The following is an 18488-nucleotide window of genomic DNA, read 5'->3' on the forward strand; positions in this document are numbered from 1 at the left end:
TAATGAAAGATGATTAGCAAAAAAACCACTGCCAATAGGCCGTGGTACCACTGTTTCGCAGTGTCATGGAAGAAATAACCGCACTGATAAGGATGAGAAATCTTAGAAAATTGATAAATGTATAGCAACTAGATTATGAGTAACTTAATCTTTACACTCAATTTTGAGCATCACAGGCAATGACATCATGAATACGTTATTAATTAAGACACAGAATGACCAGAAATAAATGCAGTATTTTCTGTTCATATGTGTACTACTTGGCTTCAGTGAACATTATATAGTTCTAGTTCAAATAACAAACAATCAAGCGCATTTTGTGTGTGAAAAAGATCCAAACAAAACAGTTTTTAAAAAAATTAATAGATTCTGTAGAATTAAAGTATAACCATACAAAATTAGAAGAAAAAAAATGTCATTTTTAGTTATTTCAAAGTATGACAGATCATTGTCACCTGGAACTTTATGGAAATTTTCATTACTTGAATCACTATTGTTCATAAATAATATGTGAATAAATTTATACTGGATGTCAGTTCTGATGTGTAGGCGTCGTTAAAACAAACAGATTTTACCCGAAGATGTGACCCTAGTAACTTTGACCAGACATCATTAATCATATGAAGTTACTCTAAAGCAAATAGTACAGATGTCTGTTTGAATGAAAACTGCATACCTAATACTGAAGTATTTATTATAGCAGTAATCTTAAGAGACTTAAGAGATATTTAGTTTTGTATCACGCAACAATACAATATATCCTTATTTCATTACAAAATTCTGCAAAAATGGGAATTTGATAAAATTGTTATTATATCAGCATGGCTCAATGTTGAGATGGTTTGCATGTCAAATAGTATTATTAACATTTCACCTAAGTTTCGTACAAATTCTGCAATTCTTCAAATCTTTCAAAATTTTGATTGCCATCCATGTCAGCACTCGAAATTAACAGTAGTCAACGCCCACAGACTACCAATTCTTGTCATGGGGCTACCATAATTTGCAGCTGATCGCCCACTCAGGCTACCACTGATTATGTGATGAGGATGGAAGATTTATGGACATGAAAGTATTTTAATAATACACATTTTTTCCAATAGAGGAAATCTGTTTTCAGTTCAGGAATATGGGACTACAGGTCACAATCCTTGGGCTACCAATATCTGAAACTGGTAGCCCACTAGGACTACCAAAAGAAAAAAGTTAATTTCAAACCTTTAATGTTGAGATGTCATTTTTGCAGTCAAACAGTTAGTACCCTTACATCTGACCATACAAACCTTTTAGAACAGCCATTGTGAACATTTCACTTTCAAAATTCTCCTCAAAATATACGGGAATTGTTTACAAATTCGGATCCATATAATTCATATCATCAATATGAGATACAGAACACAGGCTTTGATAGATTTATAAATATATATGCAAACCAACAAATAGTAAGTTCTCAGTGCATATCATTTAGCAATATTTCAAATCTTTTCTAAATAAAAAAATCTAAAAAAAATATCTCGGTGCATGTCATAACTTAGTAATATTTCAAATCTTTTCTAAATAAAAAAATCTAAAAAAAATATCTCGGTGCATGTCATAACTTAGTAATATTTCAAATCTTTTCTAAATAAAAAAATCTAAAAAAATATCAGTGCATATCATAACTTAGTAATATTTCAAATCATTTCTTCATAATAAACTTCACACAGTAAAATCTAAAAAGAAACCTCAGTTCAGATCATAATTGGTATCGTATCGAATGTGGTGTACAACATAGTAACCCCTCTAACTTCTGTCCTGAGTACAGTAATTAAATATACGATATATATAGTCAACAGCAACATCACTGAGTTACGTTTTAAAATAATTTTAGATTACTCAAAAAATGAAGATTTCCCCAATTTCGTAGATAAACTTAAGATATAATTAGTACATTTAAAACATATTTATGTATTGAGTTTTTATTAGTATAGTAGCTCAGATGTTGTGACTCAAGTAACTTGTGAGAACATCCATCACGTAGAGGAAAACTATTAAATTCTTTCATTTTTAAAACTGAAAATGAGAGATTGACAATTTCCTAAAAACTGTACATTCAGATCATATTTTGTTTTGACACTTGATTTTTATAGTAGCTCAGAAGTAATGACCCCACTAACCTATGAGAACATTCATCATATATCATATTTAAGATGTGAACCAGATGTGCGTAGGTGTATAAGTCTAGTGAGATGACCTCAAGTCAGTCTGTGTATAGAAGTATCGCAGACATCAACATGTGTTCAGTTATGATACTATGTCATTAGAAGACATGGCATTCCATGGTCTCACTTAAACTATTCCACACATACATACATATACACACTCTGAGTCGGATACAATGTAATGGGAGGTGGGGTGGGGGGGTGGGGGGTTCTCCTCTTATTACACTATACATATATGTGCAACCCTTTGGGGTGCGTTTTCTAGCTCTTTGGTCTAAAATAGGGTCTGTTTTTTTTTTTCGAGCTATTGAGTGTAAATTGGTCTGCTATTCCACACACACACACACTCTGATACAGTGGACTTATCCCTTACAACTTGAAAACTGGACTGCTTACATTAACATGTCATTAAGATATACTTAGGCACATGTGACATGCTTATTTCAAGAAAAATTAGCATTCCTGACTTGACTTTGGTATAGACCTATGTAGGTAACAGGAAAAGTTGGTAATTTGCATCCATTTTCTTTGTCCCATAATTTTGGTAGAAGGTATTAAGGTAGAGTGCTGACAAATTTCCCAGAAAATCAAAAGTTATTCAATTCCCTCAAAATTTTGTCATAGGATACCTTGTTCCTGGTCCTTTCGAAATAATAAAAGAAATTTGGGAGTTCACCAACTTTGTTTTCAAGGAAATCATCAATTTGTTATTTTCCCATAGATTTTAAAAAATTCACCAGCTATATTGGATATTATTAATAATGAATAAGTTTGGATATCACTTTGACTAATTTCATAAATTTTAAGTGACCCAGATTTTTTATTGAATTTAACAGAATTGGTTGGAGTGTTCTTGAACAAACAAAGTAACAGCAAAAGTTTAAATCTGTTTCTGAGGTACATACCATCACATTGTATATTAAACAGAGGGAGAAATATTTATGATATATTTTTAAAATAAAGATACTGATAGGATTTACACTAGTCAGTAAAATCTACTTGAATTCCCCTGTCATTTTATCAGGGTTCCCTACCAGTGTTTTTGTTACAGTCAGTAAGCAGGTAAAATCTACCTGAATTCCACTGTCATTTTACCAGGGTTCCCTACTAGTGTTTTTGTTACAGTCAGTAAGCAGGTAAAATCTACCTGAGTTCCCCTGTCATTTTACCAGGGTTCCTACCAAAATTACAGTACAGTATATTGGAAACTATGCCAGTTTTACCAGATTTCCCCCTTCCTGTTACCAGGGTTCCTCAAGCTTAAAAAACGACAACTGTGTACTTTCCTTGCAAAATTAAATGCTGGGTAATTACCCAAAGTTTGACATGGGATGATGAGATTGGGCCGACAGCATGAAGTGCAAGTTTTAATAACAACATAGATGTCATATTAGTATAATCAGAGGAAAGTATTAGGTTTCATTTCATTAACAGTCTATTGAATTCACACAATTACATTCACAACATACCACATACAGATAAAATCATCCAAGAGAGGTCTGAGTTGAATATACACATGACAAGTATTTTGTTTGGTCAATGAAGGTTGACAAACACAAATATTCAGCTCAGTTTTTTGGGTGGTATGGAGGTCAAAAGTCTACCAGAGTTACCAAGTCATTTTACTGGGATCGTCACCAAAATTATAGGAAACTTTTATCAGTTTCACCAGATTTTGCCTTTTTTATTAATATTAAGGTTTCTAAACATGAAAGTTACCATCCTACGACATTCACAAACAATTTATACATGATTCATGACCTGTGCGTTTCTCGGAGAACAGACAAAATGCTGAAAACAAGACTTAGAAGCTAGCAGTGGCACTCCATACAGCAGTTGTAATTTCCTGCATTTACATAGATTACCCATAATCTTCTTTATATATATGGCAGTTTCGTGTTGTTGTTGTAGTGTGTTGTAACTGTTTTATAAAAGTCATATAGCTAGAGTGCACATCAAAATTATATTAGTTGTGAAATGTACAAAATACTACAATCATCAACTTAAGTAGTGATTCCATTTTAAACTTTGCATTTTACTATCAGGCCTCAGTTTACAGCTGTCCACTTAAGTTGAATTTTGAATCATTACAAAATTGAATCAGCATTGGGGTATGCACTAAAACTAATTTGAATGTGTGTAGTTGAATCAATCTGAATCCACCTCAGCAAATAAAATGAATCAATTCAAATACAATGCTCATCAGTTTTCCCGTGGTGACAATAAATGTACATGTTTTGAACCGATTTAGCTGGATTGAATGCCTACCACCACTCTTGTCAGATCCCTCTAAATGCCCACCACCACTCTCATCAGATCCCTCTAAACGCCCACCACCACTCTCATCAGAACCTTCCAGTTATAGTCCCTGGTGGACCAGTTTTAGAAGTGAAGACTACAAGGTACAAGGATTCAGTTTGAATCGGTTTTGAATCAATTTAGATGGGGACAGATACATGTTTTGAAGTGATTTAGCTGGATTGATTCAGTTTGAATCGGTTTTGAATCAATTCAGGTGAGAACGATAACTTTATACAGCTACTAAATTTTATCATATTTATATCTATACTATAGGTTACACAATAACTGAGTGAGTCAGACTACAGAGTGGTCATAATGACCAGGTTACAACACAGTCAAATATTTACATTCCTCTTCATATCATTCCTGGATTATGTATTTTTCATCTCAAAAGGTGAGTAGCAAAATTTTTATATTAAATAGTCTTAAATTGTCTGTCCATCCATCCATCCATCCATGCATTCATCCAACCATCCATGCATTCATCCATGCATTCATCCATCCATCCATCCATCCATGCATTCATCCAACCATCCATCCATCCATCCATCCATCCATGCATTCATCCAACCATCCATGCATGCATTCATCCATCCATCCATCCATGCATTCATTCATTCATCCATCCATGCATTCATTCATCCATCCATCCATCCATCCATGCATTCATCCATCCATCCATCCATGCATTCATCCAACCATCCATGCATCCATCCATGCATTCATTCATCCATCCATCCATGCATTCATTCATCCATCCATCCATCCATCCATGCATTCATTCATCCATCCATCCATGCATTCATCCATCCATCCATCCATCCATGCATTCATTCATCCATCCATCCATCCATCCATGCATCCATCCATCCATGCATTCATCCATCCATCCGTCCATCCATTCATTCATTCACCCATCCATCCATCCATCTGTGCATTTATTTATTTATTTATTCATTTATTCATTCATTCATTTATTCAGTCTTTCATCCATTTTAAAGGAAGCTAGAGACAATGAGTATACTAAGGGGTCTTTTCATTGATCCAGGTCTTAAAGCTGGATCTATGCATTATTGTAAGATATATTAAAAATTTCATGGTAGCGCAAACCCCTTATGTCACTCAACTTTTCCTTGACTGAACAAAGAAAAATATTGAGGAATAACATCTAATTATATACTGCTAGATTAGTATTTATCAGTAGAGTTCTAATTTAACTTCACTACATCAGGTTTCAGGGCTCGAAATTAACTGTTTTCTTTGGTAGTCCTAGTGGGCTACCAATTTCAGAAATTAGTAGCCAAGGATTGCCTCCGGCTCAGGCATCATCAAAATTTTGGTAAAGAGTGCCAGCCCTTGTGCAGGCAATAAATTGTGATATTACCCTAGCTGGCACTTGTTATTACATAAAAGACAAGGTTAAAGGTCAGGGATTCCGTCCCAGGTTCTTGCATTAGTGTTATCTTATCAGTGGAGCAGTAAGGATTACATAGGATTATTCTTTCGTTCTAGACCATATTTTTTCTAGTTAAAGTTCTGCCAGACATTACCCTGAATTGGAATCCTAATCCAAACAGGGCCTTTAATTTGGTCCACATATTTTTTGTTCCAGTTAGGGTTGACATCAATAGTTCTTAAAATGTACGATAAAAAAATAAATTCTTATACTTAGGCAGACCCACCCCACCCTCCCTTCTAACCAAATTGACCAAAATTTAAAATTGCTTCAAACCACACAATCAATTTCAAATCTGTGTGTAGTAGTATGTAGTGTTATGAATATAAAGCCACTATGTAGTGTATAAAAAATAGTTCTTTTGTTGACACTTTACTTTATTTTAGTGCCATGCATTTACTATGGCAAAAATTCTTCCATTTCTCAATTTGACATTTTTAGAGCTATATTTGTATTTAGGGGTTTAAAACATCCATTAAAAGTAAAATCGATTTTGTAGGAATAGAACGAAAATGGCTCAAAACTCCCCACCCCTAAAATAAAAGAATTTAGTTTTTTATCCAACGTTGAACTATTGATCTTGCCCCTTACTGTACACTATCTATTGCCAATGTGTTGTTCAGCACTTAATGTGTCACTGAGTTATATCATAGTTCTTACAATTGCAAGTTGAACTAATCCCCTACGTGGGCCTCTGAAGTTTTTTCCAAGTGTGTCAGATCCCATATGATTGAGATCTGCTGGCAGTCTACAACGGTATAAAATTACATGAGATATATGCCCTGCAAAATTCCTGTCAACTGATGAAATTAGTTAGTAGGTAGAGAATGGAGGGAGGCTTGACCTTGGGCTACTTGAACAATTCATGTGTCACCTCAAAAAAATGTACACCATCTTATGATTTTAATGAGGGTGTATGCTTGCTTTCCAGTGGGTATTATTTGTCAGTGTTGTTTGGTACTTCTCTAAAAATGTATACTTGACCATCTTATAATTTTAATGAGAGTATACGCTTGCTTTCCAGTGAGAATAATTTGTCCCAATGTTCTTTGAAAATATAAAGACCATCTTGGAATATCAGCCCAATTATATGCTTGCTTTTCACAGGAAATAGATAAACAAAGTGTTCTCTCAAAATGTAGATGGTGTTCTCTCAAAATGTAGAAACCATCTTATAATATTAATGACAGTATACGCTTGCTTTCCATTGAAAATTATTTGTCCCAAAGTGTTCTCTGAAAAAGTAAAGACCATCTTGGAATATCAGCCCAATTATATGCTTGCTTTTTGCAGGAAATAAATAAACAAAGTTTTCTCTAGAAATGTAGAAATCATCTTAGAATATTAATGACAGTATACGCTTGCTTTCCATTGGAAATAATTTGTCAAAGTTGTGTGGTTCTTCTCTAAAAAAATGTAGAAACCATCTTGTAATAATGACGGTATACTGCTTGGCAATGCTTTTCCATTTGGGAATAATTTGTCACAAAGTTGTTAGTACTTCTCTGAAAATGTAGAAACCATCTTAGAATATAAAGCCGATTATATGCTTGCTTTTCACCAAGAATAAATAAATTCTTCTCCCAAATTGTTTACCATCTTAGTATATTAATGACAGTATACATTTACTTTCCATTGGGGAATAATTTGTCAAAGTTGTGTGGTTATTCTCTAAAATAAAATTAAAAATGTTTGAAAAAAAGTACAGAATCTCTGAAATAGTATTTAGAATATTAAAATTATTATACTGCAATATTTTTTGTGAAATGAATGTGCTTTTTGAAATATTCTCTAAAAATAGTTGACACATTACTACATAATGATACCATATTTATAATGTGGAATATTTCTGTTGAATTTTAAAATATAATATTATGAAAACATTACTTTATTTGAAATAAGTATATTGAATGGTAAGAACTATTCTCTGACCAGAATATTATCATATGTTGTAATACTTGTATATGGGAAAATATCTCCTCTCAAATGAATTTACTGAAAGAATTTTCCATTATCTCAATTAGAAATATTCTCTGACCAGAATATATTGTAACTTGTATAACTTGTATATGGGACAATGTCTCCTCTCAAATGAATTTACTGGACTATTATCAAGAGTTTTCCATTATCTAAATTAGAAATATTCTCTGACCAGAATATTATCATGTGTTGTAATACTTGTATATGGGAAAATATCTCCTCTCAAATGAATTTACTGAAAGAATTTTCCATTATCTCAATAAGAAATATTCTCTGACCAGAATATATTGTAACTTGTATAACTTGTATATGGGACAATGTCTCCTCTCAAATGAATTTACTGGACTATTATCAAGAGTTTTCCATTTTTTAACTAAATTAGAAATATTCTCTGACCACAATATAATGTAACTTATAAGTTGTATTAGTTGTATACAGGAATGTGTCTCCTCTCAAATGAATTTATTGAACTATTATCAAGAGTTTTCCATTATATTAGAAATATTCTCTGACCAGAATATAATTTAACTTAATATAATGTAAACATATATTGACCCCTTAACTGTGTATATTTTATCATTATCTCAATTGGTAAACAAAAGTTGATAAATCTATTTACATATATAGATGTGATTGTTATTTCCTATTAGACCCTTGTTGTAATGTTTACAATATTTGATGATAACCCATTACAGTTTATTTATAAAGCTTTTAACAGCTGGGTTACAATTTAATTAATATGTCACTGTATTTAGTCTAGGATGAAAGTGGTGGAGTTTTAGTGTTCACTCTAATTCTTAGCAGATGAGCAATTTTGTTGCAGACTAAATGATAAAAATGTATTTTCTAGAGTGACAATTAGTAGGGGATAACCAAATGTTGGTGTCACAAGAAATTGTGTGTATCATCAGTTGTTATCATCAGTTGTACGCATCAAATTGGCTTGTTTATGAAAATTTATACAAGTTGACTAGATTTCCTCTTTTACACATTACCAGGGTTCCTCTTTTTGGTGCAAGGTGTATGAAAATGTATACAAGTTTGGATTTTAGTCAAGGTCCTGACAGGGAATGTATTCCGTACTACAATGTACTCCATTCTACTCCCAGTCTAGTAAGGTCCCCAACGATCGCACACAATTTTGTGCTACCTCCCACAGGGTTCATATAAACATGATGACATTCTCGTGTCCCACCTGATCTTAGTTTAAACAGAATAGAGGTGGAGTTGGACATTTGCAATTCCTGTGATAGTCAATACTTGGTCAAAACAGCTGTATCAAATGTATTATTAATGAGCGATGATGACAGCCTGTCAATTTGTGATGGATTACTACTGACATGCGCCGTTCGTTCTTTGGTCACCATGACGTTCAAACACTGCTACCTGACACCTTTCGTTGGGACCTTGACTAGACTGGGAGTAGAATGGAGTACATAGTAGTACGAAGTATGTTCCCTCTCAGGACCTAGACTCCCTGGATTTCAATCCTATCCTTAAACCTGAATTAGCTCTAACTGGGGTATGATTTTTTTCAATCAAACACTGAATGCTATATTCACTTAAAATTGTTAAAACACCAATAATTAGATGCTAAACACATGTCAATTACAGGTCTGTTTTATTTATAAGTGGTACAATATTAAAATCATGATTTTTGGGTATGGAGTTAAAAATCAATTTGACTGGCTGTATTGCACCGTGAACTGCTGTACAAATGTGTTTACTCACATGTGATTTAATACTGTTCAGGGTGTACAATATTATTATTTTAATATTGTATGATATTATTAGTAAATTCTTATACATGTATTTAACAAAACATTTTCAAAACAAATTCCAGTTGCAGCTATTACAGTTTTAAAGTGAAAACAGAAAATCAACTTGATTAATCTAATAACATTTTGTCATCCTACTTCTAGGAACCTTTTATTAGTTTTAGTGGCTACATGTCACCTCAGGGCAGGAAATAAACGCCCATAGGAAACAAATACATACAGATTGTGGACAATTGATCACTTGAATAATTACATAAGTCACAGTATACTCAGACCTTCCGACATCACATTACATAAGTCACAGTATACTGAGACCTTCAGACATCACTTGAATAATTGCATAAGTCACAGTATAAGTCACAGTATACTCAGACCTTCCCATGTTATAATTAGAACCTAGAGTTTATTTGACTGTCTGTCTAAGTGGAGATACCCTTATCAGGTTTCAAGTGACAGCAGCTGAAATGTATTAAAAGTTAAAGTAAAAACAACAAACAGGAAATCAAGGGGGTTAGTTTCCATTTTAGACTTAACAATGTTTTTATGTAAATTGAAATGAATCACTATAGGGAAATAAATCATTGCTTATTAATTCAAATGTTAAATGCTGTATATTGATTTCAGTTTGAGTTTTCAGATTTGTGATGTCTTGTTTCAAAATGTAATGCATGCCATTGCATTACCATATAATTGGTATAATATTGTGAAAATAACAATTTCCTATCGGAGTCAAAATAGTACAGCAATTATAAAAAAGTCATATATTTTCCTGCATAGAAAATTTTCCTACAGATAGGAATTTTTTGTATATTGGCTATTGTTATATAATTTATAACTGTACATCCATATTTTATAATTATTGTTTCAAACAACATTGTAATTCCAAGATAGCCATCTTCATGCCAATTACTATTAAATGACTTCCTTTGTGTTAGGAAAACTGAGTATGGTGGCCTAGTGGGGCCACTAAATTCATATTGTTGGCCTCCCAATAAGACACCAACATTTTTTTGTTCAGGTATGAATATGGCAGCCTAGTGGAGCCACTGAAACTTATGACAATTACTAGCCTCCCAAAGAATACCAATATTGTATGTGCAAGTATAAAGCTGGTAGCCCAGTGGGGCCATTGAAACTTTATATCCCATATTATCAGCCTCACAACAGATTATTAATAGTTTTTGTATTACTGAATATAGGATATTGTTTGTATAAGCCTGATACAATCACTGAAACAAACACAGGCTATGATGAATTACTGTATATAGGATATTGTAGCCGGTGACAGTCACAAGTACTTTTAAAAGAACTCCTTACCACCTACACTCCCTAGTTGTTATGCTGTTACTTGCTTGAGGGTCTGCACACTTATAGCCATGTTAGAGGCAGTAGGTGCAGTAGAGACAAGATAGACAAGGCAAGACAAGACACTGAAACAAATATAGGCTACCGTGTACTATCGCGAATATGGTAGCCCAGTGGGGGCCATTGAAACTTATCCCATACTATTATTCTCCCAACAGACTACCAATAATTTGTTCTGTCACAGTGGGAATATGGTAGCCCAGCGGGGTCACTGAAATTTACTCCATAGCTACAGCATGTCAACATATTTATTAATAATCTACTATGTAAGACTAACTACTAAAGAGTGTAACCCTGCTGGGGTCACTGAAATTTACTCTGTACATCAGCATGTCAACGTATTTACAAATAATCTAGTATGAATAGTTTAGCCCAGTGTGGTCACTGAAATCCATCCCATAGGTTCAGAGAAAGCAGACAAGGTCAAATTGTTCACATTTGTGTTATATAACAGTGACACTCTAGAACTTTAAATTGTTGATTTTAGTCAGAAGCAGTTCTATTACGGTGAGGAGTCCTTCCCACACACGTCACACATAATACAGATACACATACACATACACACACACACACACACACACACACACACACAAATACACAGACTGCGAGAGAGACTCACATAAATACACAGACACAGACAGACAGACACACACATACACATGCGCACACACACACACACACACACACACACACACACACACACACACACACACACACACACACACACACACACTCACTCACTCTGTCGGTTTGGATTGCAAGTGTACTACTATGAAGCTTAGTCCTAAACCTAATGTAGTATATTTTATTAGTAGCTGAAACAACTTTGTCAAAAAAATAAATCCACACTTTCATAGGTAAACTCTGAATAACTGCAGGTAGTACAGGAAGAATTTTTATTTATTTATTTATTTATTTATTTATTTATTTATTTATTTATTTATTTATATATTTATTTATTTATTTATATTTTAAATAATTTATTTTAGTATCTGTGTGTATAATAAAGTACAAGTTTCACTGAGTCAAACCTTGTTCATGATCCAAAATTAATGGAATCAAACTGTGAAAAATTACACTTCTTTTTGTATATCATAATAAGTACATTGACATTAATGCATAGGAAAGAAAAGTGGTGTATGTGTTAATGGGTGACCTTAGAACAAGTGAATTAGGCTGTATATCCTGTTATCAAATCTGTGATGACTTATTTATAACAGGTGTTGGGTTCTTTTTGAAAGTTCAGTAAATTACGTGTGTTTTGACTTCAAAAAACTGTATGACTTCTTACACTTCTCACAATAGGGAACTTGCAATCCAGACTGAGCATGCTCAGATGCAAAGGACTATGGGATTATCTGTGGTTATCGTAATATCTTATCTGGAGCTACCAATGAAATAAACCTCCCACGCTGGTCAGGCTAAATATGAATTGATCATTCGTGGTTATAAACAATGTAACAACATTGTTTACAATACTAATTGATTAGTATTTAATTATTATCACGTTTCCCATAATGCAACATTCAACATGGTGGGTTTGCAAGTTCCCTATTCCCATGACGTGAAATAGAATTGTGTTCCAACAATAAGAATAATATGACAGAAACCCATGATGGATGAGTTCTAGTATGGTGCACTCAGGATATTTGCATGTTGAGTGTTTTGCAGCGTACTCTGCGGTCATACTTTCATGAGCGTAGCAAGTGAAAGTGCAGCAAAAAACACTGCAAGCATGAATGCAAATAGCCCTGAGTACCCACATTTATCTGAACATAACCACAATTTGTAAAATGAAGAAAACTTGTTGGAAAAACAATATGCTAATTCTGTTCATCTAATCTCAAGATCTCTTTACGTCTAGCTCAATGAGGTCCTGAGATGAAATTTCAAATTCAACCCAAACCATCCACAGTCATTAACATTATCATGTCTTTGTTAACTAATAATATAATTCTGTCCAATGATAAGTTAGTATTTGACAATGATGTCACCTTTCTATGTACTCTACGACATTGAAGAACAATAATTTTAGTTTGTGTCAATCTCAGTAAACTGATGCCTTGATTACCAGAATAGAATATGTCATGAGTATTAAAAAGAATAAAATAATGTCGAAATGAATTGTCATAATTTCTAGTATCATTCTATTTGAGGACAGGGTCACTGCAGAACTATTAGAATTCCAGTCAGAAATTCAGAACTATACTGATGTGGTCGTTAACCAATTTAAGAGCTGGTATACTGTAAATCTTAAAACAGCTGTTTTGAATATATTGTGGTTATATTCACTCAATGAAGGGTGTCAGGTTGACAGTAATTTAGGGCAAACAATAAAATGGACCTTCTCCCAAGGGTCAATGTCAAACTGGTATAATAATACTTGAAATCTTAAAACAGCTGTTTTGAATATATTTACCCAATGAAAAGAGTGGATGACATTTCCTATACAATTGTAAAATGAACCTAACTATTCTCCTGAGGGTCAGTGTCAAGGCAGAACATGTTGTTTACTTTGAAAACCTCAAAGTTATTTGGTAGGGTCAAACTTGGAGATTTTTCGAGACAAAACCATGGCAGCATACGAACAAAAACTCTTAACTGAAAAGTCGAAGCATTTAATGACATGTTTGTAAGAAAGTTTCCATCCTCAGTTTAATGTGTTTTATTTCTTAAATAAGAGCAATGCGATTAATTTTTAAAGACAGAGACAACTATGTGAGCATTTAAAGTAGTATTGTGGATCAGAAATGAATATTATTAGTATTACCCAGGTAGTTGAACCTTTGGTTTCATAAGATAGACACAAACTATAAACTATTGTTGCAACATGTTGATACAACAGTGATAAGCTATTGAATGGATGTTGGTTTAATTATAGTCTCAGTAGGGAGGCTGTCACAGAGTTTTATGGAGAGTTCCATGAACTTGCAGCAGTGTATTCTATTGGGACTTCCGATGTTTACAATATCTTGATCACAGGGTGATTAGAATCGCACAATAGGGGAACTGCTATCACCCACTTGTGTAATCTACCACATTGAAGAACAGTAATAGTTAGTGCGCCTATCTTAGTAAACGAAGGCTTATTCATATTTATTCAGTTGTGGATTTAAGTAATAAATAAATGTTTTTCACGGTGAAGAAAATCTATGTGAAACAATATAGAGTGAGTCAGGGTTTGTAACTATGTGAGTTTTATAATTATATTTATGTTCATCATGAAAATTAAGCCCATCAAGTTGAAATAAATTTCTTTTTATTTCCACAGTACATGGTCAATCCCAGTCATTTTCAGTGACACCAGTGGACACCTCTGTCATTGAAGGTCAAAAGGCGTATATGAACTGTACTGTTCAAAATAAAGCCGGAATATTACAATGGAGTATAGATTCATTTGGACTTGGAGATTCGCGGGATCTGCCAGGATATTCCCGGTACCAGATGGTTGGGAATGAAGCTGCTGGAGAAGCTTTCCTTGAAATTCAAAATGTTCAATTGTCAGATGATGCTATGTATGTATGTCAGGTCAGCGCTATGTTAGGAAGTCCAGCCATTGCTAGCTCACCAGCTCACCTCGATGTTCTAGGTAAGTGATAAATTATGGAGTGTTCCATTTATGTATGTCAGGTCTGTGCTATGCTAGGCAGGTCAGCACTGCCCATTCACCACATTCGCATCGGCAAATCAAACTCAAACTTGGCAAAAATATATTTTACATCATTAGCCACAGTGGCCACATCAATGGTGAAACTGCAGTGACTCACATCTTCACCAGATAAAATAGTTTCTATCATTTTGACCCGCAACAAACAAAATTGTCATTTATTCACAAGACAGATCAGTTTCTATTTTTGACCCACAATGAAACAAAGTGTCATAGTTATTTTACAGAGCACACTGATGACTCACAGTTCACAACAGAGACCACTTCTTATTAGTTTGACTCGCAGCAAAATAAGTCCTTGTATATTAGATGGTGTGAATATACAATGAGGCATGTCAGGAAGTTTAAAACACAGCCTTCCAGCTGGGCACTGACAGTGTGACCTGTGTAATGCAGGGTATTATCTTAAAGTGGCCATATGGGTGAGAATTTGGTATTTATTTTTGATTTTTATTTGATAAAACAGCTTCACTATGTTTTTCTACTTGAAAAAATAAAGCGAAAGAACATATACCAAGTCAATGTTCATAACTCAATACATTGCAAAAAGATGCAAAAAGTGTAAAAAGTGTTGTTATTGTACGTACAATAACAAACATTTTACACATTGTTTAATGTTTTGCCATTTATTGAGTTATGAACATGAACTTTAATTTTTCAAGTAGAAAAACATAGTGAAGCTGTTTTATCAAATCAAAAATCAAAAATAAATACCAAATTCTCATCCATATGGCCACTTTAACCATTGTAATCTGTCTATATTTAAAGGTTTTTGAGACATGTTAGAAATCTAGTAACACTTAGACTCTCATGATAAGTTATGAATTTCAAAATTTTTCTGAGAAATAACTTACATGTAGATTTTACCATTTGAGTCACTGAATATTCTTAACAAAAACATGAATTAAACTTCGATTTGTCCAAAAAATGGATGAGGATTGGGTATTTATTTTGGATTTATAAAACAGGTTATCATGGCTCCCTACTTGAAATACCAGTGTAAAACAACAAAATCTGTGTTTGTAGCTCAGTACACTACTAAAGGCTAAAAACTTTTTTTTTTAAAACAAAAAAAAACCCAATAACGAACATTTTACACATTTATCAATCTCTTGGAGGAGGCCATGATAAAATTGTTTCATAAATTAAAAATCCAGACTAAATCCTCATCCATATGGCTACTTTAAGGCATCAACTCTGTCTGTCTGTCTGTCTGTCCGTCTGTCTGTCTGTCTGTATGTCCGTCTGTCTGTCTGTCTGTCTGCCTATCTGTCTGTCTGTCTGTCTGTCTGCCTATCTATCTGTCTGTCTGTCTGTCTGTCTGTCTGCCTATCTGTCTGTCTGTCTGTCTGTCTGCCTATCTGTCTGTCTGTCTGTCTGTCTGTCTGCCTATCTCTCTGTCTGTCTGTCTGCCTATCTCTCTGTCTGTCTGTCTGTCTGCCTATCTGTCTGTCTGTCTGTCTGTCTGCCTATCTGTCTGTCTGTCTGTCTGTCTGTCTGTCTGTCTGTAGGCTGTATGCATGTGCATTACATGTCTGTCTGTTACATTGTGACTCTGTTATATGTTGTGCGTGCATATGAACGACTTTCTTGTAGTGAAAAAGAAAGCAATTTTCATAATGACTTGCAGGAGTGTTACTTGGATTAAGAGCCCTCCAGAGACACCACCAAAAAGGGACTATAGGAATATTGTATCGGAATGAAAGATTAAATGTTATTTTCTTATGTTTTTGTAAAAGGAGAGTGACAAATACGTCAATTTCATCAACCATTTTTATTTAATACTGAGCTTCCTCAAAAAAATTTGTTGTCATTGTTATTGAAAATGTTGACCTGATCCTCAACACATTGATTTTCCAACCATACTTACCTGACTTTTAACGTTTTGTTCTTGTACTTACTAGTTGCTCCAGATGCACCTGTTATTGATGGCTTTGAAAATAACGGCGCCGTTAGCATCCTCCCACCTGATACTGTCGTGTTGACGTGTCGTAGCAATAACGGTAAACCAGCTGCATCCATCAGGTGGCTACAGAATGGGGAACCTTTAAACTATGAAGTCCCAGTTTACAGCGTGGAAGAAGGGGATGGCAAACGTCAAAATGCAGTCAGTACTTTGACATTGCAACCAGAGAAAGAACACAACGGCAAAATCTACACCTGTGTAGTAGAGCATACTGCTTTGATGGGAACAACTCTGTCAACAAGTGTTACACTCAGTGTTCTGTGTAAGTGGAATTATTTATTTCAGAGTGGATAAGTATTGGGTATTTATATACAAGTTTATCATGGCTTCTGACTTGAAAAATCAATGTGAAACAGAGTACACCAGGTCAGTGTTTGAAACTAAAGGAATATTCAGAACTACCCCGCAGGAAATAATTTACCCTCTAGGGTTGCCTACAAGAAATAAGTTGCTCGCCAATCCTACACTGCTATGAACATATGTATGCGCTCCAAGTGTCACTACTGTTATAACGAAATCCGGATATAACGAACAAAATTGCCCAGTCCAAAGTTATTCCTTGTAATGATCGAGGTTTTATACCTGTATATATTTGTTGTAAGCTGACTTCAAATGTCTATTTTAAAGTAGTGTGTTCAAGTTTTTTGACTGGAAATGATTATGTTAATCCATGGCAACAAGAAAGATTATTACTACATTCTTGAGTTATATTGATAAACAGTTCTGCTACAAATTACATGCCTCTTTTGTCAAACATTACTGGGACAAGCCATTAGCCAAGCAAGTGGACTTGTTATCAAAGAGTACCAATATTTACACATGTGATGATGGGCTCATACATAACACAAGTAAACAGCTGTAAAACCTCTATTCGGCCGTCTGCATGGACTGCAATTGAGGCAAACCTTATCTCCGTCTTATATCAGTTGTTATCAATTTATTAGGCTATTATAAGTAACGCTACAAACAGCTTTAGAGATGCAAACAACTTTTATGACACCCATTTTCGCCAGGCAAGCCCGCGGGTTTGTTGCACTTGGACCGCTAATGGTTTGTGACTGTCATGAGAAAGAGCATGAAAGAGAAAGTGCCGTGTGTTTTCATCGTCAGTACACAATATTTCTCTAAACTTTCCGTATGATGAAGGATCAATAGGGAACTTGCAATCCAAACTGAGCATGCTCAGATGCAAATGACTATGTGATTATCTGTGGTTATCGTTATACCTAATCTGGAGCTAACGATAAAATTAACCTCCCACAAAGATGAGGGTGACTACGAATTGATCATTCCTGGTTAGAAACAATGTAACAATATTGTTTACAATGCTAATTGATTAGTATTCATTATCACATTTCCCATGATGCAACATTCAACATCGCGGGTTTGCAAGTTCCCAAATTTTTTCACTTTTAATTCTTTTAATTTCATTTGTTTTTTAATTCTTTTAATTTCATTTGTTTTTAATAGTTGCTCCTGATCCACCAGAAATCACAGGATATACAGAAGGACGTATAATCCGTGCAGGAGACGAGGTCGTTTTAACATGTACAGCAGAAGATGGCAACCCATTGGCTGATGTAAGGAAAAATTACTTTTATTTTGTGCAATTAATACAATTTTTTTGATGTGATATGGCTTGATGAAATTTATGACAGTGTAAATATGGTGTGATTTGGTGTGATGTGGTGTGATATGGTGTGAATGTGGTGTGATGTGGTGTGAATGTGGTGTGATGTGGTGTGAATGTGGTGTGATATGGTGTGATGTGGTG

At 34.3% G+C, this 18488-nt stretch overlaps 1 protein-coding gene across 1 annotated transcript in view; it reads left to right on the forward strand.

The window, feature by feature from the left end:
- The first annotated feature begins 4867 nt into the window (after positions 1–4867).
- Positions 4868–18488, forward strand: part of LOC144439886 (nephrin-like) — a 29313-nt gene continuing 15692 nt past the window's right edge. Inside the window, exons 1-4 of the mRNA XM_078129117.1 lie at positions 4868–4896; positions 14353–14670; positions 16653–16976; positions 18185–18294. Of these exons, the coding sequence (XP_077985243.1) occupies positions 14424–14670; positions 16653–16976; positions 18185–18294 (681 nt within the window). The 5' untranslated portion in view covers positions 4868–4896; positions 14353–14423. The remainder of the gene's footprint in view (positions 4897–14352; positions 14671–16652; positions 16977–18184; positions 18295–18488) is intronic.

This window comes from Glandiceps talaboti, chromosome 9 (genome assembly GCF_964340395.1).
Source record: "Glandiceps talaboti chromosome 9, keGlaTala1.1, whole genome shotgun sequence".
In the NCBI taxonomy this organism is placed as follows: domain Eukaryota; kingdom Metazoa; phylum Hemichordata; class Enteropneusta; family Spengelidae; genus Glandiceps; species Glandiceps talaboti.